Source organism: Oncorhynchus clarkii, chromosome 17 (assembly GCF_045791955.1).
Source record: "Oncorhynchus clarkii lewisi isolate Uvic-CL-2024 chromosome 17, UVic_Ocla_1.0, whole genome shotgun sequence".
Taxonomy (NCBI): Eukaryota; Metazoa; Chordata; class Actinopteri; order Salmoniformes; family Salmonidae; genus Oncorhynchus; species Oncorhynchus clarkii.
In genome coordinates, this window is record NC_092163.1 from 81,587,553 (window position 1) to 81,607,857 (window position 20,305).

The 20,305-nt window shown below is 45.2% G+C and overlaps 1 protein-coding gene across 1 annotated transcript in view; it reads left to right on the forward strand.

Annotated features, from left to right (window-relative positions):
* The first annotated feature begins 3,060 nt into the window (after nt 1-3,060).
* The window catches only part of LOC139369951 (amphoterin-induced protein 3-like), a 39,000-nt gene continuing 21,755 nt past the window's right edge, over nt 3,061-20,305 (forward strand). The window contains exons 1-3 of the mRNA XM_071109234.1: nt 3,061-3,455; nt 3,603-3,644; nt 3,993-5,273. Coding sequence (XP_070965335.1) covers nt 3,375-3,455; nt 3,603-3,644; nt 3,993-5,273 — 1,404 coding nt within the window. The 5' untranslated portion in view covers nt 3,061-3,374. The remainder of the gene's footprint in view (nt 3,456-3,602; nt 3,645-3,992; nt 5,274-20,305) is intronic.

Below are 20,305 nucleotides of genomic sequence, written 5' to 3' on the forward strand. Positions count from 1 at the left end.
AAAGGTACACTCGAAAAAAGACGTTGCAGAAAGCTTACTTCATTTTTCTTTTCTTTTTAATTATTTTCATTGCATCAGCTTATACAGATGTATTGGCTTTGCAGCGTTCTTCAGTGACTGACCCAAAATTAAGAACAGTCTTTGACTTATGTACAGACTCAGTGAGCATAGCCTTGCTATAGGCAGACCTGGCTCTCAAGAGAAGACAGGATATATGCCCACTGTCTAGAAAATGAGGTGGAAACTGAGCTGCACTTCCTAACCTCCTGCCAAATTTTATGACCACATTAGAGGCACATATTTCCCACAGATCACACAGATCCACAAAGCATTTGAAATCAAATCAAACATTGATTAACTCCATTATCTATTAGGTGAAATACCACAGTGTGACATCACAGCAGCACGATTTGTGTCCTGCTGCCACAAGAAAAGAGCAACCAGTGAAGAACAAACACCTTTGTAAATACAACCCATATTTATGTTAATTTATTTTTTTGCACATTGTTACAACACTGTACATGTCCATAATATAACATTTGAAATGTCTCTATTACCTTGGAACTTATGTCAGTGTAATGTTTACTATTAATTTATACTATTAATTTCTGATTGTTTATTTCACTTTTGTTTATTATTTATTTCCCTTGCTTGGAAATGTAAACATATGTTTCCCATGCCAATAAAGCCCTTTGAATTTAATTGAGAGAGAGAAAGAGGGAGAGAAAGAGAAAGAGAGATAGAGGGGGCGAGAGAGCAGCGAAAGCGCGCGAGAGAGAGTGAGCGGGTGATACGGAAGGAGGTGCCATATGAGGCTGAGGGAGAGAGCAGTCAAACTTCACAGTGAATGGAGTGGAAAGCGGGAGGGACAGACTCAAACGCAGGGAGGATTAAATGAGAGAGCGAGAGATAGTGAGAGAGAGCAAGAGAGAGAGAGAGAGAGAGAGTGAAAGACGACAAGAGAGACAGCGTGAGAGAAAGAGCGAGAGAGAGAGAGAGAGTGAAAGACGGCAAGAGAGACAGCGTAACAGAAAGAGAGAGAGAGCTAGAAAGAGAGAGTCAGATGCGTAGTGTAGCGGTGGGATAGGACCAGAAGAAGCTCCACACGCGGCACAACGCAGAGCAGCCACACAGAGACGAAGTCACAACCCTCCATCACACTCTTCTCACTGGATACTACAGCAACCTGTCCTATCATAGATGTCTCACTGGATACTACAGCAACCTGTCCTATCATAGATGTCTCACTGGATACTACAGCAACCTGTCCTATCATAGATGCTTCACTGCATACTACAGCATATCATCATCCTAAACTGTAGCAGAGGAAAATACTCAACTAGTTTTACAACTTTTCTTTTGGACACCGGTGTCTCAGATGAAATCCCTGACGATGGAGTCGATTATTAATTAAGTTTATTCCCACAGAGTGTGCAGCTTATATTTTCTAAAGACTCCTCCCTGTGTGATCGGAGGAGAAGACGGGAGGACGGAAGATTCTGGAGGTTTTGGTTGGAGGTTACCAGCCTACTATCAAGGAGAATGAGTCTTTTTTCTATAATGGATACTGGGCTCCCGAGGAGGGTGTTTCTATAAATAATTATTGGGCTTCGTTTCGATAAATCATCCGTCAGCTCAAGGAGAGAGAAGATTGTTTTGTATTGACCAAGAGAGAGAGAGAGGGGTGAGTGAAACCTGAACTGCCTGTCTGTGCAGCTGGCTATATGAATGTGTTAAGTGGGCTGGACAGAATGCTGACTTTTTTTTTTTCTTCCAAACCCATCCCTCGTTCTCTCTGTGCCCGTACTATCAGTCGCAGGCAGCTGGGTTAGTGACTCGTCTGACTGGATAAAAGGACATTAGATTATAACGTAAAAGAAAAAGGAGAGGAGACGGCAGTGGACTACGGCTTCCCCAGACATGGTGGTGACATCAAAAAGCCAAGAAGAGAACTACAACTGTCCATTTCCGTGGTAAAGATAATAAATGGACAACAAAGTATTCTTCTTCTGAAGGGAGAAAGAACTACAACGGAATTGCTTGTCTATAAAGCTTACCGATGACCATTAAGAGAGAGAGGACTCCAGTAGGACTCTAGCAGCCACGTGTTTTTATTATAGCTCTGAAGACAGAGGAAGTCGTCAGACCAGCGTACAGTTTAAACACGGTGTCTGATGAGTACTGCCACAGCAACAGTTCCAGGAGTGGATTTAATGAGACACTGACATGATATTTATGGACTTTGAGTAGGTGAGGAGTATAAACTTAATCCACTTTCAGCTATCACTGAGCTGTGATGCAGAAGTACATTAACCCTAATCGACTTTCAGCTATCACTGAGCTGTGATGCAGAAGTACATTAACCCTAATCGACTTTCAGCTATCACTGAGCTGTGATGCAGAAGTACATTAACCCTAATCCACTTTCAGCTATCACTGAGCTGTGATGCAGATGTACAGTACATCCCCAGAGCCAAATAATGATCATGGGCTTTTCGTCAGGGATCAAACCCAACCAGGGCAGGGACTGAGTGACTTTTGAGGCCCAAACCCAACCAGGGCAGGGACTGAGTGACCTTTGAGGCCCAAACCCAACCAGGGCAGGGACTGAGTGACCTTTGAGGCCCAACCCCAACCAGGGCAGGGACTGAGTGACCTTTGAGGCCCAAACCCAACCAGGGCAGGGACTGAGTGACTTTTGAGGCCCAAACCCAACCAGGGCAGGGACTGAGTGACCTTTGAGGCCCAAACCCAACCAGGGCAGGGACTGAGTGACCTTTGAGGACCAAACCCAACCAGGGCAGGGACTGAGTGACCTTTGAGGCCCAAACCCAACCAGGGCAGGGACTGAGTGACCTTTGAGGCCCAAACCCAACCAGGGCAGGGACTGAGTGACCTTTGAGGCCCAAACCCAACCAGGGCAGGGACTGAGTGACATTTGAGGCCCAAACCCAACCAGGGCAGGGACTGAGTGACCTTTGAGGCCCAAACCCAACCAGGGCAGGGACTGAGTGACCTTTGGGGCTATTGAACTAGTTATTTTCTCCTCTCTGTTTTTCCGGCCAAGTGGAAAGGCAGGCCGTTCTGGCAGTTGTCAATCTACGGCTGTAGCTGCTATATTCCCCAACCAATCCAAGCTCCTGTTGAGACAGAAACAGTACAACAACTCCCAACTCCACTCCCATTTGGAAACAGAGAGGAAGACAGAGAGAGACAGAGAGAGAGAGAGAAAGCACTAACCAAACTCCTATTGAGACATAGAGAGACTTTACTCTCACCAAAACAGAGACCGTGCACCAAACCAAGCCCCACGGACGGACGTACAGATTCCACGCCTGGTGACACTCTGGTCACTCTCCCGTCCCATCGGCGCCATGTTCTGGTCTCAGGGTGTAGCTGCCCCTCTGGTGCTGGTGTTGAACCCTCTCCTCCTAGTGTTGCTGCTGCAACAGCAGGTAACTGAGGCTGAGGTCTGGGCTGAGGATGAGGTCTGGGCTGAGGCCGAGATAGGGGCTGATGCTGGGGTCGGAGCAGAGGCCGGGGTTGGGGTTGGGGTCTGGGTTGATGCTGGAGTTGGGGCTGAGGCCAAGGTCGGGGATGAGGCTGGGGTCAGGGGTGAGGCTGGGGTCAGGGGTAAGGCTGGGGTCAGGGGTAAGGCTGAGGTTGGGGCTGTGGCTGTGGCTGTGACTGAGGCTGGGGTCAGGGCTAAGGCTGAGGCTGGGGTTGGGGCTGAGGCTGTGACTGAGGCTGGGGTTGGGACTGAGGTCAGGGCTGATTCTGGGGTCGGTGCTTGGATCAGGGCTAAGGCTGAAGTCAGGGCTGGGGTTGGGGCTGAGACTGTGACTGAGGTCGGGGTTGAGTCCGGACCTGGGGCTGAGGCCGGACCTGGGGCTGAGGCCGGACCTGGGGCTGAGGCCGGACTTGGGGCTGAGGCCAGATTCGGAGCTTGTTTGGCTGGGGTCGGGACTAGTGAGGCCGAGGATGGGGCTGAGGTTGGGGCTAGTGAGGCTGAGGCTGAGGTCAGCAGCTGTCCCAAGGGATGCCTGTGTTGCTCCGACATCCTCAGCTGCGCCGACCAGGGTCTGAAGGCGCTGCCCTCTGAACTGCATGCGTACATCACCACCCTAGACCTCAACCACAACCACCTGACTGAGTTGAAGGAGGGAAGCTTTGCCGCGCTGCCCCGTCTGGAGTCCCTCCGCCTGGCTCACAACCGGCTGAAATGCCTCGAGGCCGGAACCTTCCGGAACAGCAGATCGCTACGGCAACTGGACCTGTCATCCAATCAGCTAGACAAAGTGGAGGTGCACTACTTTCTGGAGCTGACAGGATTGGAGGAGCTGCTGCTCTTCAACAACCGCATCGTTCGGGTGGAGAGCAAGGCCCTTGCGGCGCTCGGCAACCTGCGCAAGGCCTACGTCAGCCACAACCACCTCACGGACTTCCCATTCTTCTCCATCCAGGAGGACAGCCACCCCTTCCTGGCCACCATGGACCTGTCCTCCAACAGCATGTCCAAACTCCCCCTGGTGGACATCGAGACCTTGCCGGCTGCCTTGCAGAGCGGACTCTTCCTCCACAACAACACCCTGATCTGCGAGTGCGAAATGTACAATATGTTCCGGCGCTGGGAACAGAAGGGATTCACCTCCGTCAGGGATTTTCGTGAGGAATACACCTGCCTGGTGTACGGGGAACGCAAGGCCTCCGTTAAGTTTTTCCAGCACAGACGCTTCTTTGAACTGAACTTAAACTGCAGTTCGGCGGTGGCTGGAGCTGTCAGGGAGCCTGAGGGCAGCCTGCTGGTGTACGAAGGAGATGGCGTGGTTCTGGACTGTCACACCACGCTCAGAGGACAGCACCTGACCTACCTGTGGGTGTCACCTCACCATGGAGCCGGTGCTCCGCCGGAGAACAACGGCACTCTCCGCATGCACGCCAACGGCAGCCTGGAGATCGTATCAGCGCAGGCTGAGGACTCCGGCGTGTACTGGTGCAAGGTCTTCGACGCAGTCAAGAAGAACGAGTCATGGGAGGTCAACGTGACGGTGTTGATGCGGCACGACGAGGCAGAGCCCTTCAACACGGGGTTTACGACCCTCATAGGGTGCGTGACGACCCTCGTCCTGGTCCTCATGTACCTCTACCTGACCCCCTGCCGCTGCTGGTGCTGCAAGCACCCCCTGCCGCCGGGTACCCCCAGCCCCGCCAACGACCAGTCCTCGATCCTGACCTCCCCCCCACCCAGCACCACAGAGGGCCCAGGCCGCAAGGTCAGTAACAACAAGCATGTGGTGTTTCTGGAGCCCATCAAAGAGGTGTAGCACGGCTGGCTAAGGGCGGTTTTTAGTTTCGAGGCACCCCATCACCTCAGTCTTCTGACTCACCCATTGTGCCATAACACCAGACAGACAGCCATCTTCTACTGTACCTTCCCTCTACCCAACACCTTCCTCCTCTACTACACCCCACCCCAGAGAAGGTTTGTTTGGCTACCCACCAGGCAGGGAGTTAGACACTGCCTCTCATTGTAGCGGTAAGGCAGCAGAGATAAAGAGAGGGAGTAGGGAGAAAGGCAGAGAGACAGAAATAGAGACAGGAAGAGAGGCAGGGAGACAGAAAGCAAGACAGTGAAAGAGAGCAGAGAAATGAAAACCCAGCATAAACTCAACTGGCCCAGACAGGTTTGACTGGACTGCCTTTTCAGAAGAGTAAAGCTGCATGGAGCCTGCATACTGAGTGAGAAACAGAGACACTAGGTTAGGGTGTCTTTCCCAAAGTGCCGTGGTTTTTCAGAAATCCAGATTTGAAGATTCCTGGAATTACGAGGGGGAATACGCAGGAAATCAGGGAATTCTCCAACCAGGATTTCTGGAAAAAAAATCAGGGAATTCATGGAATGTTACCTGAATTTTGTAACCCAACACAGAGGGAATATCTATAACAAAACAAAACAGGATAGAGCTGTCCCTCTTAGCACGGCTTGTACCCTTTAATAAAGCATATCTACTGTTATGGATGCTTTGTCTAGAAACATAAAATCAATCAGCCATAATTGTACATCTTGATTTTTATTTATTTTTTTATAGCAAGTCAGATTATTATCAGAATCAGATCTATAAAGTTTACACTTTATAGAAGAAAGTAGGATAGAGAAAATGTAATTTGAAACCCCCACTGTAACCCTAACCCTAACCCCTAACCCTAACCCTAACCCTAACCCTAACCCCTAACCCTAACCCCTAACCCTAACCCTAACCCTAACCCCTAACCCTAACCCCTAACCCTAACCCTAACCCTAACCCTAACCCTAACCCTAACCCCTAACCCTAACCCTAACCCTAACCCTAACCCCTAACCCTAACCCTAACCCTAACCCTAACCCTGTAACCCTAACCCTAACCCTAACACTAACCCTAACCCTAACCCTAACCCTAACCCTAACCCTAACCCTGTAACCCTAACCCTAACCCTAACCCTAACCCTAACCCTAACCCTGTAACCCTGTTGAACACCAAAGAAAAGTATAAAGAGAAAACACAGTACGTGTGCAGAACGGTTGAACAGCAGACCTGCTGTGATTACGATGAGAGGAGATAGAGGGGATTGTTGCTGTTGAACATGTTTCTTATTGACGTTCAGCCACGTTGGTTGCTACACAACAACTGAAAAATACAGAATATTGAGCGACAAAGTGCCAACTAACTAAAGTTATGGTAAGTGTGTCGCTAGATTGAAAAGGACTTTCCAAAACAGACAGCTTGTTGTTTTCCAACTGGAATTATTTACTTCCTCTATCACCACGTACCCCAACACCCTTCTCCCCCTCCCTACTTCCTCTCTCTCCCTACTTCCTCTCTCTCCCTACTTTCTCTCTCTCTCTCTTTCTCTTACTTGCATCCTTTCTTTTTCAATCAGTTAATAAATCTTACTTAATAAATTCATATTAGTTAATAAAGCTTCTTGGACCGCAGAGGTAAATGTCTTCTGCCTTGTTATTGTAATGTGTCTGTGGCCAAAGATTAGGGGTGAGTGTGTGTGTTGTCTTGTGTGTATACTCAAGTCTTTACGAGATATAATATGATATGCTAGCGAAGACGGAAACAGAGAAGGGTCAGCTGGTTGTCTTTTTGAGATGCGAGACGGACTGTATGATTTCTACTGCTGATAACAGGGTAATTTACATTTGATTTCAATCCCTTTTTGACCACACCCATTTTTGATTTGAACAAAACTTTCCAAGTAGTCAAAGTGACATTTTGGACCTGAATGCCAAAATATTCAGGAGATAAGAGGTGCTCAAAGTTGACCCATTTTGCTTACCCCACCATACCATGAGACATCCATGTCTTCATCACTGGAAAATATAAACGGTTGAGTTTGATATCATTTAATAACCTACAACCACCCAGGTCAATATACTGCCACACAAGATAATGACCACCCATGGCCTGCCCGGGTGGCACAGTGGTTAAGGGCGCTGTACTGCAGCGCCAGCTGTGTCATCAGAAACTCTGGGTTCGCGCCCAGGCTCTGTCGTAACCGGCCGTGACCGGGAGGTCCATGGGGCGACGCACAATTGGCCTAGCGTCGTCCGGGTTAGGGAGGGCTTGGTCGGTAGGGATGTCTTTGTCTCATCGCGCACCAGCGACTCCTGTGGCGGGCCGGGCGCAGTGCGCGCTAACCAAGGTTGCCAGGTGCACGGTGCTTCCTCCGACACATTGGTGCGGCTGGCTTCCGGGTTGGATGAGCGCTGTGTTAAGAAGCAGTGCGGCTTGGTTGGGTTGTGTATTGGAGGATGCATGACTTTCAACCTTTGTCTCTCCCGAGCCCTTACGAGCCCTGTAGCGATGAGATAAGATAGTAGATAATACAACAATTGGATACCACGAAATTGGGGAGAAAAAGGGGTAAAAAAAACAAACACCCAGGACAATATACTGCCACACAAGATAATGACCACCCAGGTCAATATACTGCCACACAAGATAATGACCACCCAGGTCAATATACTGCCACACAAGATAATGACCACCCAGGTCAATATACTGCCACACAAGATAATGACCACCCAGGTCTATATACTGCCACACAAGATAATGACCACCCAGGTCAATATACTGCCACACACGATAATGATCACCCAGGTCAATATACTGTCACACACGATAATGACCACCCAGGTCAATATACTGTCACACAAGATAATGACCACCCAGGTCAATATACTGCCACACAAGATAATGACCACCCAGGTCAATATACTGTCACACAAGATAATGACCACCCAGGTCAATATACTGTCACACAAGATAATGACCACCCAGGTCAATATACTGCCACACAAGATAATGACCACCCAGGTCAATATACTGCCACACAAGATAATGACCACCCAGGTCAATATACTGTCACACAAGATAATGACCACCCAGGTCAATATACTGCCACACAAGATAATGACCACCCAGGTCAATATACTGCCACACAAGATAATGACCACCCAGGTCAATATACTGCCACACAAGATAATGACCACCCAGGATAATATACTGCCACACAAGATAATGACCACCCAGGTCAATATACTGCCACACAAGATAATGACCACCCAGGTCAATAAACTGCCACACAAGATAATGACCACCCAGGTCAATATACTGCCACACAAGATAATGACCACCCAGGTCAATATACTGCCACACAAGATAATGACCACCCAGGTCAATATACTGCCACACAAGATAATGACCACCCAGGTCAATATACTGCCACACAAGATAATCACCACCCAGGTCAATATACTGTCTCACAAGATAATGACCACCCAGGTCAATATACTGTCCCACAAGATAATGACCACCCAGGTCAATATACTGTCACACAAGATAATGACCGCCCAGGTCAATATACTGTCACACAAGATAATGACCACCCAGGTCAATATATTTCCACACAAGATAATGACCACCCAGGTCAATATACTGCCACACAAGATAATGACCACCCAGGTCAATATACTGCCACACAAGATAATGACCACCCAGGTCAATATATTGCCACACAAGATAATGACCACCCAGGACAATATACTGCCACACAAGATAATGACCACCCAGGACAATATACTGCCACACAAGATAATGACCACCCAGGTCAATATACTGCCACACAAGATATCAATATACTGTCACACAAGATAATGACCACCCAGGACAATATACTGCCACACAAGATAATGACCACCCAGGTCAATATACTGCCACACAAGATATCAATATACTGCCACACAAGATAATGACCACCCAGGTCAATATACTGTCCCACAATGACACCCAACACACACACACACATGCAATTATGCCGCACACACACGTACTTAAGTGCATACACACACACAAAACACACACACACACATACACGTTACTCTGGATAAGAATGAGAGGCGATGGGAGTGCTGGGGATTGGCTAGAAGGAAGAATAGCCTAACTAACTGTTTCTGTCTCATGTTGTCGCCATACTTGAAGCAGAGGTTATGATGCTCCATACTGTGTGTGTGTGTGTTTCAGTGTCTGGGTGAGAACAGGAAAGAAGGAAAGTACAAGTAGTGTAGCATTTACTAAACCCAGATTTACTAAACCCACATTTACTAAACCCACATTTACTAAACCAACATTTACTAAACCAACATTTACTAAACCCACATTTACTAAACCCACATTTACTAGAACCACATTTATTAAACCCACATTTACTAGAACCACATTTACTAGACATACATTTACAAAACCAACATTTACTAAACCCACATTTACTAAACCCACATTTACTAGACATACATTTACAAAACCAACATTTACTAAACCCACATTTACTAAACCCACATTTACTAGACATACATTTACTAAACCCACATTTACTAAACCCACATTTACCAAACCCACATTTACCAAACCCACATTTACCAAACCCACATTCACTAGACCCACATTTACTAAACCCACATGTACTAAACCCACACATTATTGGATGCTTTACAGTAGTGCCTGGCCTGCTCTGGCCTCCTCTCAAACAAACAGAGGTAAAGACATGAACACAACACACGGCCCACTAAAAAGTAGATTGTTGTCTGCTACTTCTAAAAGAGAGAGACACAATCGAGATCACACATTTGTCAACCCAGTGAGATGGTTCCATGGCTGGCTGAACAGTCTCAGCGGGACTTGAATTTGAGCCACAGTTTGTGTGTGAGGAGAGATGGTTATTGACCATTTGAGCTGTGTTGAGTGAGACAGAGACTCTCCTCCCGTCCTTTCAGGTTTGGAGCTAAGTGCCTCAGTCATCTCAGTCTCCTTCTCTCTAGGTTTCTTACTCTCCCCTCTCTCCTCTCCTCTCCTCTCCCCACCTCTCCTCTCTTCTCCTCTCCTCTCCTCTCTTTTCCTCTCCTCTCCTCTCTTCTCCTCCTCTCCTCTCCTCTCTTTTCCTCTCCTCTCCTCTCCCTCTATCCTCTCCCTCTTGTCTCCTCTCCCTCTCTCCTCTCCTGTCCCTCTTTCCTCTTCTGTCTCCTCCCTCTATCCTCTCCTCTCCCTCCTGTCTCCTCCCCTTTTATTCTCCTCTCCCTCTCTCCTCTCCCTCCTGTCTCCCCCTCTCTCCTTTCCTCCCCCTCCTGTCTCCCCCTCTCTCCTCTCCTCCCCCTCCTGACTCCTCACTTTTTCTTCTCCTCTTCCTCTCCTGTCCCTCTCTCCTCTCCCTCCTGTCTTCTCTCCTCTCCCTCTTTCCTCTTCTGTCTCCTCTCCTCTCCCTCCTGTCTCCTCTCTCCTCTCCGGTCCCTCTTTCCTCTTCTGTCTCCTCCCTCTTTCCACTCCTCTCCCTCTCTCCTCTCCATCTTCTATTCTCTGGTCTCCAGTAGAAAACCTCTTTAGCTCAGTGGCCTGGTAAAGATAAAGACTACAGCCATGAAACCAGATGGAGTATATATATATATATGTGTATTCTATTGCCTCTTTAATACATTCTGTGCTGGATTCATTTTCAACACTGATATTTTCAATTAACGCTTAATTTTTCACATCTCTCTTATTCGTAAAGAAACATTCTTGTTTTCCTGATCCAACTAGTGTATATAATCGTGTGTGACGTCGCCAGAGCCAGGGCCTGGACGGTAAAGGGCTGTGTTAGAGATGGATGCTGATGGTGTGTTACTGGCTGACTGGCTCCGCGTGATTGGGTATGAAAAATGAAATACTCCGGCTAGCATCACAGTGATTGGAGGAAATTAAGAAATTGCACAACCGATTAACTCAATGTATCTACGACCGACGAGAACTAAACGAAAAGAGGGAATACTTAGGAGGAAAGAATAAACATTTAAAAGTGAATAAGCTACTTAAAAATGCAAAAAAAAAAAAAGGAACTCTGCGTTGGCACATCGTCACATTAAACAGCATTTACAATGAGAGTAAATATAGGTAGAATGGCTCTATTTAACAATGAGAGTAAATAGGTAGAATGGGTCAATTTATATTGTTAACAATGAGAGTAAATATAGGTAGAATGGGTCTATTTATCAATGAGAGTAAATATAGGTAGAATGGCTCTATTTATCAATGAGAGTAAATATAGGTAGAATGGCTCTATTTATCAATGAGAGTAAATATAGGTAGAATGGCTCTATTTATCAATGAGAGTAAATATAGGTAGAATGGCTCTATTTATCAATGAGAGTAAATATAGGTAGAATGGGTCTATTTATCAATGAGAGTAAATATAGGTAGAATGGCTCTATTTATCAATGAGAGTAAATATAGGTAGAATGGGTCTATTTATCAATGAGAGTAAATATAGGTAGAATGGGTCTATTTATCAATGAGAGTAAATGTAGGTAGAATGGCTCTATTTAACAATTTGAGTAAATATAGCTAGAATGGCTCTATTTATCAATGAGAGTAAATATAGGTAGAATGGGTCTATTTATCAATGAGAGTAAATATAGGTAGAATGGGTCTATTTATCAATGAGAGTAAATATAGGTAGAATGGCTCTATTTACATTGTTAACAATGAGAGTAAATATAGGTAGAATGGCTCTATTTACATTGTTAACAATGAGAGTAAATATAGGTAGAATGGCTCTATTTAACAATTTGAGTAAATATAGCTAGAATGGCTCTATTTATCAATGAGAGTAAATATAGGTAGAATGGCTCTATTTATCAATGAGAGTAAATATAGGTAGAATGGCTCTATTTATCAATGAGAGTAAATATAGGTAGAATGGCTCTATTTATCAATGAGAGTAAATATAGGTAGAATGGCTCTATTTATCAATGAGAGTAAATATAGGTAGAATGGCTCTATTTATCAATGAGAGTAAATATAGGTAGAATGGCTCTATTTATCAATGAGAGTAAATGTAGGTAGAATGGCTCTATTTAACAATTTGAGTAAATATAGCTAGAATGGCTCTATTTATCAATGAGAGTAAATATAGGTAGAATGGGTCTATTTATCAATGAGAGTAAATATAGGTAGAATGGGTCTATTTATCAATGAGAGTAAATATAGGTAGAATGGCTCTATTTACATTGTTAACAATGAGAGTAAATATAGGTAGAATGGCTCTATTTACATTGTTAACAATGAGAGTAAATATAGGTAGAATGGCTCTATTTAACAATTTGAGTAAATATAGCTAGAATGGCTCTATTTATCAATGAGAGTAAATATAGGTAGAATGGCTCTATTTACATTGTTAACAATGAGAGTAAATATAGGTAGAATGTGTCTATTTTTTTTCCTTGGCAGAATGATCATGATAAAGTGGTTTGCTAGTCAACACAGAACTGCTGAGGACAATCAACAAATGATACATCACTATAGCGTTCAACAACTAAATAAAGACCTCCTCCTCCACCCCACAGACAGTATCTCTAATTACAACCTCCCAGCAGCCAGCCCCCTGCACCTCCTCCACCCCACAGACAGTATCTCTAATTACAACCTCCCAGCAGCCAGCCAGCCCCCTGCACCTCCTCCACCCCACAGACAGTATCTCTAATTACAACCTCCCAGCAGCCAGCCCCCTGCACCTCCTCCACCCCACAGACAGTATCTCTAATTACAACCTCCCAGCAGCCAGCCCCCTGCACCTCCTCCACCCCACAGACAGTATCTCTAATTACAACCTCCCAGCAGCCAGCCCCCTGCACCTCTTCCTCCACCCCACAGACAGTATCTCTAATTACAACCTCCCAGCAGCCAGCCCCCTGCACCTCTTCCTCCACCCCACAGACAGTATCTCTAATTACAACCTCCCAGCAGCCAGCCAGCCCCCTGCACCTCCTCCACCCCACAGACAGTATCTCTAATTACAACCTCCCAGCAGCCAGCCCCCTGCACCTCCTCCACCCCACAGACAGTATCTCTAATTACAACCTCCCAGCAGCCAGCCCCCTGCACCTCTTCCTCCACCCCACAGACAGTATCTCTAATTACAACCTCCCAGCAGCCAGCCAGCCCCCTGCACCTCCTCCACCCCACAGACAGTATCTCTAATTACAACCTCCCAGCAGCCAGCCCCCTGCACCTCCTCCACCCCACAGACAGTATCTCTAATTACAACCTCCCAGCAGCCAGCCCCCTGCACCTCTTCCTCCACCCCACAGACAGTATCTCTAATTACAACCTCCCAGCAGCCAGCCAGCCCCCTGCACCTCTTCCTCCACCCCACAGACAGTATCTCTAATTACAACCTCCCAGCAGCCAGCCAGCCCCCTGCACCTCCTCCACCCCACAGACAGTATCCCTCAATACAACCTCCCAGCAGCCAGCCAGCCCCCTGCACCTCCTCCTCCTCCCCACAGACAGTGTCCCTCATTATAACCTCCCAGCAGCCAGCCAGCCCCCTGCACCACCTCCTCCACCCCACAGACAGTGTCCCTCATTATAACCTCCCAGCAGCCAGCTAGCTCCCTGCACCTCCTCCTCCCCACAGACAGTATACCCTCAATACAACCTCCCAGCAGCCAGCTAGCTCCCTGCACCTCCTCCTCCCCACAGACAGTATACCCTCAATACAACCTCCCAGCAGCCAGCTAGCTCCCTGCACCTCCTCTTCCCCACTCTCATTGTTAACAATATAAATAGACCCATTCTACCTATATTTACTCTCATTGTTAACAATATAAATTGACCCATTCTACCTATATTTACTCTCATTGATAAATAGAGCCATTCTACCTATATTTACTCTCATTGTTAACAACATAAATAGACCCATTCTACCTATATTTACTCTCAAAGATAAATAGAGCCATTCTACCTATATTTACTCTCATTGTTAACAATATAAATAGAGCCATTCTACCTATATTTACTCTCATTGTTAACAATGTAAATAGACCCATTCTACCTATATTTACTCTCATTGTTAACAATGTAAATAGACCCATTCTACCTATATTTACTCTCATTGATAAATAGAGCCATTCTATCTATATTTACTCTCATTGTTAACAATACAAATAGACCCATTCCACCTATATTTACTCTCAAAGATAAATAGACCAATTCTACCTATATTTACTCTCATTGTTAAGAATAAAAATAGACCCATTCTACCTATATTTACTCTCAAAGATAAATAGACCCATTCTACCTATATTTACTCTCAAAGATACATAGACCCATTCTACCTATATTTACTCCCATTGATAAATAGACCCAGTAGTCTGGTCTCTGCACTCCATCCATTACCAATGGGCAATTCAGACAGAAAGTATGAACGCCATCGTAGCAGAACAACAGAGGATAAATCAACTTCTATCTCCACCAGGCTGCCATTTTAATGTCCTCCCTCCTTCCTGTGCTATGTTATTCATAGACATCCATCGTATCCTCAGCGTTAGCCCAGAATGTGTGTGTCAGGGTTTCCGTTAGCGGCTTTTGTCAGTTTGTTGTTGTTGTTGTTGTTGTTGTTGTTGTTGTTGTTGAAAAGCTGATAAGTAAAATTGCCGCTGGTCAATTGTCCCGGGAGAAGAAGAAAAAAATCCCATTGCTAAATATTGTCTTTGTGCCTATCAGAGAGCATCGGGCCTCCCTTGACAAAAAAAAATACATAAAAAATGTGCCAATCAGCGTCGAGCTAAACTGAGCGAGCTCAACTGTGAATGGTCCTGGCGCACCAAAACAAAGTGTCAAGAGGAAACCAGCTTGGATTTGACGTCACTCCTATCAAATCCCATTGAGAGCCAACGTCATGGACGTCAACAAAAACTGTTGCATCTCGTTGTGCTGTCGTTCCCCGGTGGCTAGCTAGCCAGCCTTTCCCTAAATTAGCCATGGATGGAGATAGGGATTTGGACTTGTGCTTTTACTTAATTCTCCATACTGGTCAATGATTATAATGGCAAGATTATAAAATTCCTACATTGTTGTGTCTCTGGTCTGAGAGGATGGAAGTTCAATATGTAGCTAGATGTAGAAGGCTAATGTTAACTAGCTAACGGTGCCCATGAGTGGAAGATAGACTGTTTCGTCAACATGAGAGGAGGATGGCATTGGCGTTTCTCTGCAAGTAGGGTGAGTCAACATGTTCTGCACGAACCCAGCTTACGTTGATTGGACTAAATTGTTTTTGGTATCTTTTAGTTGTCACTGTATTAAACTAAGCAGAAGTGATTTGATGATGTTGAAATGTGGAAGTTGAAATAGTGCTGGAACAGTGGAGGCAGCTCCTGTTTTATTTGTGACTTGCGGTTAACTCTCTGTGGTTCTAAATCAATAGTGGTGATAAGTGGTCCGAAGATATGGGGGAACATTAACGTGCTTGACCGTGCTGTAGGTTACTGTACATTCAATATGATTTGTGGACTTCACTGGACAGAGGTTGCTATCCAGTTTTGTGATAAAACAAAAGGTGTGGTTGAATTTATTCTGCCACTGTGTCTTCTTATTGTCTCGGCCTTTAGGCCTATACATCACGGTGTCAAGGCATATGAAGTAACAGGTTATAGATTAAACAACGCAATTATCACAATAATAATTAAACAATGAATAAACTGCAACATGTCGGCTAAAGCGTTTGAATTCACAAATGTATTTGACTGTTTTTAATAATGACCAAAAACACTGCATCTACCGTGGTAGAAATATGTTATTGAGGTTTATATTATTTTTATTATAAATCTAAATGCATATGTTTATTAGGCTACTTTGTCTTTAAATACAATGCTCCTCCTAGCCTCCTTTCCTACCCTCCTTCTTGGTCTTCTACTTGATATCTTTCTTGGACTCCTCCTTGGTCTCCTTCTTGGACTCCTTCTTGGACTCGTACTTGGACTCCTCCATGTTCTCCTTCTTGGACTCCTCCTTTGTTCTCCTACTTGATCTTCTACTTGATATCTTTCTTGGACTCCTCCTTGGACTCCTCCTTGATCTCCGACTTGATCTCCTTCTTGTTCTCCTTCTTGGACTTCTCCTTGATCTCCTCGGTCTCCTTCATGGTATATTGGTTCAAGGATATTGATCTCATCCCGTCAGTAGAGGATGCCTGGATATTTTTTTTAAATGCCTTCCTAACCATCTTAAATAAGCATGCCCCATTCAAGAAATTTAGAACCAGGAACAGATATAGCCCTTGGTTCTCCCCAGACCTGACTGCCCTTAACCAACACAAAAACATCCTATGGCGTTCTGCATTAGCATCGAACAGCCCCCGTGATATGCAGCTGTTCAGGGAAGCTAGAAACCATTATACACAGGCAGTTAGAAAAGCCAAGGCTAGCTTTTTCAAGCAGAAATTTGCTTCCTGCAACACTTACTCAAAAAAGTTCTGGGACACTGTAAAGTGGAGAATAAGAACACCTCCTCCCAGCTGCCCACTGCACTGAAGATAGGAAACACTGTCACCACTGATAAATCCACCATAACTGAGAATTTCAATAAGCATTTTTCTACGGCTTGCCATGCTTTCCACCTGGCTACTCCTACCCCGGTCAACAGCACTGCACCTCCCACAGCAACTCGCCTAAGCCTTCCCCATTTCTCCTTCTCCCAAATCCGTTCAGCTGATGTTCTGAAAGAGCTGCAAAATCTGGACCCCTACAAATCAGCCGGGCTAGACAATCTGGACCCTTTCTTTCTAAAATTATCTGCCGAAATTGTTGCCACCCCTATTACTAGCCTGTTCAACCTCTCTTTCGTGTCGTCTGAGATTCCCAAAGATTGGAAAGCAGCTGCGGTCACCCCCCTCTTCAAAGGGGGGGACACTCTTGACCCAAACTGCTACAGACCTATATCTATCCTACCATGCCTTTCTAAGGTCTTCGAAAGAATCTCACCATACCTTCTCTGCTATGCAATCTGGTTTCAGAGCTGGTCATGGGTGCACCTCAGCCACGCTCAAGGTCCTAAACGATATCTTAACCGCCATCGATAAGAAACATTACTGTGCAGCCGTATTCATTGATCTGGCCAAGGCTTTCGACTCTGTCAATCACCACATCCTCATCGGCAGACTCAACAGCCTTGGTTTCTCAAATGATTGCCTCGCCTGGTTCACCAACTACTTCTCTGATAGAGTTCAGTGTGCTGTCCGGACCTCTATGGGAGTGCCACAGGGTTCAATTCTTGGACCGACTCTCTTCTCTGGATACATCAATGAGGTCGCTCTTGCTGCTGGTGAGTCTCTGATCCACCTCTACGCAGACGACACCATTCTGTATACTTCTGGCCCTTCCTTGGACACTGTGTTAACTAACCTCCAGACGAGCTTCAATGCCATACAACTCTCCTTCCATGGCCTCCAATTGCTCTTAAATACAAGTAAAACTAAATGCATGCTTTTCAATCAATCTCTACCTGCACCTGCTCGCCTGTCCAGCATCACTACTCTGGACGGCTCTGACTTAGAATACGTGGACAACTACAAATACTTAGGTGTCTGGTTAGACTGTAAACTCTCCTTCCAGACCCATATCAAACATCTCCAATCCAAAATTAAATCTAGAATTGGCTTCCTATTTCGCAACAAAGCATCCTTCACTCATGCTGCCAAACATACCCTTGTAAAACTGACCATCCTACCAATCCTCGACTTTGGCGATGTCATTTACAAAATAGCCTCCAATACCCTACTCAACAAATTGGATGCAGTCTATCACAGTGCCATCCGTTTTGTCACCAAAGCCCCATACACTACCCACCATTGCGACCTGTACGCTCTCGTTGGTTGGCCTTCGCTTCATACTCGTCGCCAAACCCACTGGCTAAAAGGTTATCTACAAGTCTCTGCTAGGTAAAGCCCCGCCTTATCTCAGCTCACTGGTCACCATAGCTGCACTCACTCGTAGCACGAGCTCCAGCAGGTATATCTCACTGGTCACCCCCAAAGCCAATTCCTCCTTTGGTTGTCTTTCCTTCCAGTTCTCTGCTGCCCATGACTGTAACGAATTGCACAAATTTCTGAAGCTGGAGACTCACATCTCCTTCACTAGCTTTAAGCACCAGCTGTCAGAGCATTTTACAGATCACTGCACCTGTACTTAGCCTATCTGTAAACAGCCCATCTATCTACCTACCTCATCCCCAAACTGGTATTTATTTATTTATTTTGCTCCTTTGTACCCCAGTATCTCTACCTGCACATTCATCTTCTGCCTATCTACCATTCCAGTGTTTAATTGCTATATTGTAATTACTTCGCCACCATGGCCTATTTATTTCCTTAACTTACCTCAGTTGCACTCACTGTTTATAGAGTTTGTTTTCTTTTGTTGTACTGTATTATTGACTGTATGTTTTGTTTACTCCATGTGTAACTCTGTGTTGTTGTATGTGTCGAATTGCTACGCTTTATCTTGGCCAGGTCGCAGTTGCAAATGAGAACTTGTTCTCAACTAGCCTACCTGGTTAAATAAAGGTGAAATAAAAATATAAAAAACTCCTCCTCGTACTCCTTTTTGGACTCTTCCTTGATCTCCTTCTTGGACTCCTCCTTGATCTCCTTCTTGGACTCCTTCTCGGACTCCTCCTTGATCTCCTTCTTGGACTCCTTCTTGGACTCCTCCTTGAACTTCTACTTGATCTCCTTCTTGGACTCCTTTGACTCCTCCTTGATCGTTCTACTTGATTTCCTTCTTGGACTCCTTCTTGGACTCCTTAATCTCCTCCTTGGACTCCTCTTTGGACTCCTCCTTGATCTCCTACTTGGCGAAAATATATTATTCTGCTAATAGCCAATCATGGCGCATGGCTTCTTTTGTAATTCCAATGTATTGAATGAATATATTAATTACAGTCATTTACCATTCTCTTTCTCAGAGTGGAAACGTTGTTTGCAGAGTTCACAACCTAACTACACTTGTCATAAACAAGTGTTTGTAAACATGTTTTCAAAATGCCTCCAGCTGTCCATCACTACAGTAAACCAAGAACTGTATTCTAAAAATCAAAACACATCATCTACAGTTGTACAAATATATTACTGTATTCGATAAAAAATATATACTGTTTAAACATGTATATGTGTATTAGGCTACTGTGCAGTCTTGACAAAAACCATCAGGACAATGAGATGTTTACTGTAGTCTACATAGTAAACATAGTAAAGTGCCTAATTCCTTACATAAGGGAGAACAGGCCATGTCCAGACTTTATCGGTGAACTCAAGTACTCATTAACTCTGTTTTTAATGTTTTTTCGGGTTGCATCACTCATGGACAGAAACTTCTGAGACACAGTATTAATGATGAACACCCAGAGGTTCACTGGTAAGAGACACAGTATTAATGATGAACACCCAGAGGTTCACTGGTAAGAGACACAGTATTCATGATGAACACCCAGAGGTTCACTGGTAAGAGACACAGTATTCATGATGAACACCCAGAGGTTCACTGGTAAGAGACACAGTATTAATGATGAACACCCAGAGGTTCACTGGTAAGAGACACAGTATTAATGATGAACACCCAGAGGTTCACTGGTAAGAGACACAGTATTAATGATGAACACCCAGAGGTTCACTGGTAAGAGACACAGTATTAATGATGAACACCCAGAGGTTCACTGGTAAGAGACACAGTATTCATGATGAACACCCAGAGGTTCACTGGTAAGAGACACAGTATTAATGATGAACACCCAGAGGTTCACTGGTAAGAGACACAGTATTAATGATGAACACCCAGAGGTTCACTGGTAAGAGACACAGTATTAATGATGAACACCCGGAGGTTCACTGGTAAGAGACACAGTATTAATGATGAACACCCGGAGGTTCACTGGTAAGAGACACAGTATTAATG